Source organism: Notothenia rossii (genome assembly GCF_949606895.1).
Source record: "Notothenia rossii genome assembly, chromosome: 5".
NCBI lineage: Eukaryota > Metazoa > Chordata > Actinopteri > Perciformes > Nototheniidae > Notothenia > Notothenia rossii.
The window spans coordinates 44622768-44631594 of record NC_136903.1 but is presented as its reverse complement, the minus strand read 5'-3'; the positions used below and the strand labels follow the sequence as shown (position 1 = coordinate 44631594).

Below are 8827 nucleotides of genomic sequence, written 5' to 3'. Positions count from 1 at the left end.
AATTCAAACCACTTTCACCCCTGCCTAAATATGATAAATAACAATAAATTAGACTAAAATTAATTAGATCAAATATGTTGCAGTGCACTGTCACAACCTAGCAAAGCTAAATAAACGTTTTTCGATTATGTTGTTTTCGTATTTGTGGCAGGCTAAAATACGATTAATTGCACAGCCCGAACACAGACACACACACATACACACTTTTTGTCTAACACGCTAAAACAGTTCTGTGTACTGTTATGTTCTTATGTTGAACATGAATTAATTTACTTTGTAAGTAATTATGGGACATATTTCTTCTTTCATAGCAATTTTCCTTCATACTTTCTTGCTGTGAAATAGGTCTTAAATTCTATTCAAAGTGGTCTTAAAAATGTCTTACAAAGTCTTACATTTGAGTTGGCGAAACCTGCAGGAACCCTGTAATATTTGCTTGATTCCAGAGTTGAATTTAGCACAATTGCATACAAACGTTAAGGGATTTTAAGATTCTGAAGCATGGATAATTTACAAAGGCTTTAAAAACACAGCAGGAGCCCAAGACAATTATAAAACTTGTCATTATTTCAGTACAGTTCAATTGGTTTTATTTTCATAAACGGTTATGATTGCTCCGCCCCTTCGCTCCAACCCCCCTCCCTCCCCCCACATCTACAGGTGAGAATGACTTTTGCGAAATATTTATCGCAAGAAGTGTAGCAAAAGTCAAGACCGCAGATTCGTCGATTTATACTGCCACAGAGCAAATTCGTCAAGTTGTAATGACTGATTAGAGAGGTTGTAATTACCAAGTTGCAGTTGTAATGGAAAATATATTTTAAAAATATGTATTTTTCTGCAAGTGAACATTTCATCACTAAGTTAATTTTTTTTCTACAAGCTACAAAACTTTTTGGGGATATTTTATACAAGTGTAAATTTGGTTCACAGTTACGTGGATATTTTATACATGTGTAAATGTATGCACACAAGCTCAGATTTCTTTTCTGCAAGTGCTCACATCAGGTTTTACACGCTCTCCCATTTTGCACAATATCTACCTTCATAGCAAGTTACACAATGTTATAATTGGAAGATAAGTTTCCATTCATTTAGGCAAGTCTGGGCAACAACGATTAAAAGATTTCTTGCTCCCAAACCAATTGTGTATTTCATTACAAAAAGCAGTTATACCATACTATGTTTAGGTACTAATGAATTATATCCTCAAAACAAACGCGCACATAAATAACAAAGGAAAATACATAATTTAATAAATCCACAATATGATAACATTTTACTAATTAATTTAATAAACTTTTACAAAACATAGGTTGATGTTATATCGGGGGGGGGGGAAATACATATTTAAACATTTCAATTAGTCTCTGCATATTTAAGTAATGCTAGTTTATATAACAGATGAACAGATGAGCCATTCATTTTTTTTTCGTGGTGCGATGTCTGCTGAGAAGTCCTTGTATGCCTCGCTGACTTTGAGGACATCTGGTTCTGGCAGCTTCCCCGCACGACCTTGTAACGTGTACTCCTTTGAACATGTTATGATAATTAGGACTTTAAGAACAATTTTACACTCACACAACAATCACAAAGTTGTAGCAGGCTACATACAATTACTTAGGACAATATATATGACCTTACACCGTCAGCAACTGTAAACTGCTTTGGCTTAGTGGAAATGAACACCATGTCACTCACTCTGCCTGGTTTCACACCCTATTAATTACACAAAAGAATTGTTAAATGAATTGAAATGGTCGTTGATGCAACATACTAAATCAGCTCTTGGCACAAAGGAAATACTCATTAAACCGTGGATTGGTTGTGAACACATACTGTACTTACCATGGTTCTTGGCTTGTGCCATCGCTGCTCTGTTTCAGTGCAGCTGAGGACATATGGCGTTATATTTGTGCCTCTATCCTGAGCACGCAATGAAACATGTTGAGCATAGAAAATGTGATTGAGCGCACACTTGAACATTTTTGAGCACAGAGAAATATATTTTCTCTCATAAAACTCCTGCTCCGTGCGCAAGCAGACCGCTGCACGCGCTCTCTCTCCCTCGCTCACTCGACCTCTCCAGCCTGTGCGCGCTCAGCTTTGCCTGTGCTCGCTCAAGTTGTCACATCGTTACAAATGTGCCACAAAACCAACCAATCGGAGAACTCAAGAAGGTCAATTCTGATTGGCTGGTCCAGCGGCCAGTTGCGACAGCGGAAGTCCAAAATGCTTGATCGTCACGTGGTTCAGGGAGGAGACTCAATAGTTACCCGGAAGTTTGCGGCGGGCCATTTGAATCACGATTTGAATGCATTAATAACAGGATAGAAATGCAATTTTTGGTAGTTAGTGGTCAATAAAGGTTTTGATTTGCAATATGTATACAACATATCGATATGTATGTAGTTACATCAATGTGTTTTGTTTTTTTTAATCAAAATGTGCTAATATTTGAGGATTAAGATAAAATAAGAAGTACTTTATTGATACCAATTGGGGAAATGTTTACGCTGCAGTAGCAAAAGACAAGGCATTGTACATTGGACAGTTAAAAGAATTAAACAATCGAAAATGTAAACATCTTAAATAGAAATAACATAGCATTACAAAAAGTAGAAAATATACAGTGTTAACAGCTATCTTACCTGTTAACATATACATGTTAGGCTAACGTTGCCTTGGTTAAAGAGCCTGTTTATTGCTTTGAATTCTTTAAAACAAATATTATCTTCTTAAACCTGTATGGTAGTCAGGAGCATCACATCCTAATGTTTATTGATATATTTAGAAGGAGGGGATGGGAAGGAAGGTTTCAAAATTCTGATTAGATACATTTCTACCATTTCTTTAGTTCATGGTGGTTTCAGCAATCCCCTGGTAATTGAGGACATAAGTAATACTAATGTAATCTTTATGACTTTCAGAAAGGACAGGAGACCCACAGGTGCCTATCAATGATTGTCAACTGAGTCAAAGCACTAGCAGCAGCATGATGTTGATGTTAAATGTGTTGTTTTAGGAACATCCATTGTAAATAAATGGAATTCAATCAACATTGAATAGGATGTCATGCAGTTTGTCTGTGCCTTTTCCTCTGTGTTGTCCTGGCATATCGTCTCCCCCATGGTTTGCTGTGCTGCCTGGTGATGCTCCAAGCGCTCAGAGAAAGAAGTACACATGTAAAGTTTCCCCACTGACACAGAGAGGAGGAAAGAATGGCTGGCTCAAGTCAGCAGGAGCAATTTAACCATCACAAAAGACAACAACAGCAACAACATATGTGAGGTAATCATATTTTTCACAAAACAAAGACCACACCATTGGGAAGCTTAACGTCTGTTTAATCAAAAATAAGGAACAGGGAGAGGCTTGCAAAACTCTGGGAGTTGAGACTCAGGTGCAGGGTGAGGGTCTCATTGCAGGTCTTCAGGCTCCATTGAATCCCCATGGGGTTCTTGTGCTGAGAGAGGGAGACATGAGAAAGGGTTAGATACATCTAGCAATAGGATGGGAAATTGCTGACCTATTTGAAACTTACCTTGTGTTTTCACTCTCACTTAAGTCCCTCTCCCTTTGCCATCAAACCAACGTCAGCTGAGCTGCAGCATAATACAGACAGGTAATAATCAACAGAATCACAAGGACATTATGGCTCTGCTAAAAATACTCACCCATAAGTTACGTTTTTGTTTACTGTTTGGAAGTCTCAAATATGCACTTTAAATCCATATCAATTGCGATGTATCACAAAAATAGCTCTCTTCCTTATTATTGTGTAACGTTAACTATAATATACTAGCTTGAACTCTAAAATGGATATCCTCATTTCACCACCTCCACCCACTACAATCACACATCCCAATGTTATATTTAACTAATATTTAACTCCCTCCACCCCGGATAAAGGCAAGTTTAGAAGCCCTTTTTCTCTAATTCCACAACGTTGGGTTGAAATAACATTAAGAGAACGGATTAATAGGCTGTTCATGATTAACGTGTGTTGCTAACTTTATCCGGTATCCTAGCATAATCTGTTTAGTTTTCCGGTTGAAAATTAACGCAAACTCTATGCCCATTGTAGAACAGGAAACAGAAGTTGGTCCAGGTTCTGGTCAACCAAAAATTGTGATAGAGAGAGAAACATGTTTTGTCATTCTGTCACCTCTAATGCTTACAGCAAGTAATCAATACCTCAGAAGGGTTCATGTACATGTAGGCTACGGTTTGTTAGCTGTTTGCTTAAACTACCCCTAGGGTGACCATATTTTGATTTCCAAAAAAGAGGACATGCTGCCCCCAGCCTCGAGATACTTAATGATACTCAACGTTTACTCAAAGATGCCTTATTGTTTTAAAGTATGCCTCCTCTGTATGGATATCAAATTATTATTTATATTATTTTACTGTATGTAACACAATAATATCTCTCCATAACCAAAGACACACCAAACCAAGGTTACTCAACAATCAACATGCTTTATTATGCCTAGAATTATCTCTGACAAATCTCAAATGCACAAGAATAACTTAAACATCAACCTGTAACAAAATAATAGCTCTCTTTTCAAGTCTTACTGGAAAAAAATAAATAACAAAATATATGAAATAGTAGAAAACAAAAAATCCAGCTTTAACAAATAATCTCTTTGTATCTTGTCAATGTAAATAATAAAACGGTAACCTCACAAAGATACTAATCTAATTATTTTAAAAGTGCACTATGCAGTTTTGGATTTGACATTTGCATAATTGCCATTAGTGAACATAACATAACATAACATTTGATTACCTAAATCAAACCAAACACATTTTGAGGCACCATGAACCAAATATAAGCCTACTTTAAATGTTTGTAAACACAATTCCAGGCCCTGTCATTGTAAACAACCACAGTGAAACGACAACTTTTCACATATTTCTAGCTTCAAACTGTTTTCTTGGGTCCCAATTTAAAATTAAAAGTTTAAAGTTTCTCTCCCACAGCTACATAGCTTTCTCTCTCTGCATAGCTGCATACTTCAATCTTCTTCATCCTGCTTTTCTTCTTCATCCTCCTTGTCTTCCCATCGATATTTAGCTGTGGAGCTGATCTTTCCCAGCAGTTTTCGGTTGCTCAACAAATAAGCATGAAAGTCTTTGCAAGACATTTCTTTCAAATTGTATTGCACAAATAGAATCCCCTTCAGTGACTCAACAGACAGCTGGTTCCTCTCCTTGGTCCACTGGCTCTGCATCAGTGAGAAAACCCTCTCAACATTTGCATTGTGAGAGGAAAGTGCAAAGACAAACTGTGCAATCTTCAGTAGTTCTGAGTAACATGCAATGCTTTTGGCCTTCTCAAAATATTTGGTCCACTTCTGGTGCACCTGCAGGCCACTGAACTCCTCATCACGGTTGCACCTTTCTGTGAATCTCTTCAGATTGGTGACCTGGTCAAAACACTTGACATCATCAATTACCACCCCCTTCTCTCCTAGGGACTTGATGCAGGCCTCCACATCATTCCACTTTGTTGGCTCACTCAGATCCATCCAGGTGAATGTGGAGAACTCTTCCATGGGAGTCATCCACTTCTCCAGATACTCCAGACATGTACTGTACAGGCCTTGCACATCAGCACAGAACTGGTCATATTCCTTACCAAGTCCATCACTACGCTTTTGTGCCAGTAGTCCCTTAACTTTAAGGGACATGAAGTTGTTGCTCTTGCATTCAAGAAGAATGGTGTGGATGCTGTTCATTATTTTCTTTACCTCCATAATGGAGTTCTTCTCCTTTTCCATGTCTTGAATGTGGGTGTGGAACGCAGACATGAGTGAGTGCATGTGCCAGAGGTAGATCTCACTGAATTCGTTTTCAAAAAATGTCTTGATCACTATGGGTGGTTTTTGCTGAGACAGAAAGAATGCCTTTAAGGCTGGAAACATCTGTATCATCCTCTCAATGCCTGGGAACAATGACAGCCACCTTGTCTTGCTGTGAGAAAGCATCCTTCTGTATTCAATGTCAACAAATTCACAGTACTCCTTCAGGCTCTCAGTGTGCACAGTGTAAATGTGGAAGTACTGGTAGATTTTGAACATGATATTCTCAAGGTCAATATCTATTGTGTCTGCCCCATGATGAACACAATTATTCAATATGTGTTGGGCAATCCACACCGAGTGTTCTTCTGCAGCAACCTCTTCAAATTTGCAAACACATTCTTTCCCCCTTCATCACGTCGGATTCCTCCAAAGTCTGTGTTGCAATTGTTGCCAGTAAATGCAATGCATTTTTCAGACAAATTGTTTTTTGCCAATGTTTCAATGAGATATTGTGCAATGGTTTCTGCTGTCTCATTTGGTGTGTCTTTAACCTCGATTAATTTTGTTTGCATGCCACCCCTCTTCCAGTCAAAGTACTGGATTATGATTGGGAATATTTTCACTGCTCCGTGGTTACTCCCGTCGGTAGAAACACCACAGTAGGCCTACTGGATTTCTTTGAGTGCTTCATGTGCGACATCAATCGAGTGGGGCGCTATAACACCATTGACAATGGCTTCGGTTTAAGTGCGCGCACTACTGAATTTTTTGGCAGTGTCAGAGTCTGGTAATGCTTTTTTTAGCAAGGCACTTGTGCAATCCATAGATCTGTAGCTGTTGTGATGTTTCACAGTGTGAAATGCAAACGCACCCTCCGCTGCATTTACAGCATCCTCTGTTTTGCCTGGTCTAACAAAGAAGTCTTTCAACTTTGGCGACAAACTCTCACCTTGCACAGCTTTCCTATGTTTGTCTGTGTCCATGTGCACTTTAAGATTGCCTGCACCTTTATTGGACACACACACGTATGTGCAAGCTTTGCACACGGTGCACTCCGCCTCCCATTTGTTCCGACCGGGTCGGTACATTTGGAATTTCTTCTGCAATTCATCTGTAAAAGTACATTTACGCTTTGGCATTGTGAATGTGAGCTGCGGTCTGCTCTGTCCCCTTCCTCTGTTTGTGTGTCAGCGTAGTTGTAGAGCCGCCCACAAAGCTTCAGACTCAGGGATTACGTCACACACGCAACAGAGTACCGTAGTATTCTGTGCAATGCGCCAGTCAATTTAAATACATGCAAACGGTCCGCGAAACCCAGACATTTTCATGAATTTATAACCCCCCCCCGGACGAACCGGACAGGGCGTGAAAAGAGGATAGCTATGTTGCCGGCTAGCAAACTCAGGCATTGACAATAACGTGATATCAGAAAACTAGAAATGTATAACTCACCTGACACTATGGCGTACTATTCTCTTCATTCGAGTCTGTCATGTCCTGTAAATGTCAACGATGGATGTGTAATAAGAACGTCAACAGCCTGATGGCAACCGAAAATCCCTCTCTAATCTCAGATAGAAGATATGATTGGAGAAGACCAGCCAATCAGTAAGGACCTTCTCGAGTTCTCCGATTGGTTGGTTTTGTGGCACATTTGTAACGCTTTGACAACTTGAGCGAGAGCAGGCAAAGCTCAGCGCACACAGGCTGGAGAGGTCGAGCGAGCGAGTGAGAGAGAGAGAGCGCGGGCAGCGGTCTGCTTGCGCACGGAGCAGGAGTTTTCTTTTTTTTTCACTTACATTTTTATTGACATTTTTATAATCATACAAAACCACATATAGTTCAGTATACACTTGAATTAGAAACCCATTGAAGAAGAAAAAAGAAAATACAAATAATAATAAAAACAAGCAAACAGTGACATGGAAGCTTTCTATCCTATTTTAATGCAACATCATGGTCTGGTTCCAACTCTCAATTTGTGGTGTCGTTCATTTTTCTTTTATATTCAACCCATTTTTCCCATTTGGACTCAAATTTCCCTTCCTGGACCCTCAATATGTGTGTGAATCTCTCCATATCAAATATTTCCTGTACTACTCCCAGCCATTGCTCCTTTGTAGGTGGATCTGCTTTGTACCATGCTCTGGTAATTGTTTTCTTGCTTGCAGCCAGCAGCATCTTAATCAGGTATCTGTCCCCACCCTGTGTGTTTTCCTGCACCAGATTCCCCAAGTATAACATCAGGCCGGTCTTAGGAACCTCATAACCTAATATCCCCTTCAATACTCCCCATACTTCCTCCCAGTATCCCTTCATCTTTTGGCATTAAAAAAAAATGTGTGTGTGGTCTGCCCCCACCTCGCCGCATTGCCTCCAACATGCGTTCTGTTCCGGGGCATACCTCCCTTTTATCTTTGGGGTTATGAAGTATCTGATTATGTTTTTCCACCCAAATTCCCTCCATACCCTTGACCCAGTTGTTGAATGCTGCACTCTACATACATTATACCATTCTTCCTCTGTCATATCAATCCTGACTTCTTTCTCCCGCTTTTCTTTTATATATAGAGTTGAATTCCCCCTACTCTCCAACAGAGCTTGATATAGAGCTGAAATCACCCTGCCTTTCTTCCCTTCATATGCTTCAATCATTACCTTAATTACCCCATTTTGTTTAGTGTTTTTATCCATTTTTATTTCTTTTATATAATAGTCTCTCACCTGTAAGTATCTAAAATGGTCACCCCTTTCCAGATCGAACTTATCTCTTAGATATTGAAAACTCTGCATTTCCTCTTTTTCCACCATCCTACATATTGCTGTGATGCCCCCTCGGGCCCATCGTTTAAAACCTGCATCTTCTTTTCCCGGCTGGAATTTATTATCATTTGTTATCCATCTCAAAATCTTTGTCTGTTTTCCTATTTTGTATCTCTTTATTACCGTGTTCCAAGTGTTTAAAGTGAATTTTGTGATTGGGTCGAATACGTTTTCCTTTGTCCTGAATAATT

At 39.3% G+C, this 8827-nt stretch overlaps 1 protein-coding gene across 2 annotated transcripts; it reads right to left on the bottom strand.

Moving 5' to 3' along the window:
- Positions 1–3330: 3330 nt before the first annotated feature.
- Positions 3331–7420, bottom strand: LOC307040452 (uncharacterized protein). 2 transcript variants are annotated; one of them, XR_013808494.1, is made up of 3 exons: positions 7266–7420; positions 3545–3605; positions 3331–3466 (listed from the first exon to the last, which is right to left on the bottom strand). XR_013808494.1 is itself a non-coding variant. In XM_079683296.1 (2 exons), exon 1 carries the CDS (start codon positions 6087–6089, stop codon positions 5025–5027), a length of 1065 nt encoding a protein of 354 aa, XP_079539422.1. In that variant the 5' UTR covers positions 6090–7420; the 3' UTR covers positions 3331–3466; positions 3545–5024. The 2 variants fall into 2 exon arrangements, 1 of the variants encoding a protein (XP_079539422.1); XM_079683296.1 differs by having other exon boundaries at positions 3545–7420.
- Positions 7421–8827: the final 1407 nt, after the last annotated feature.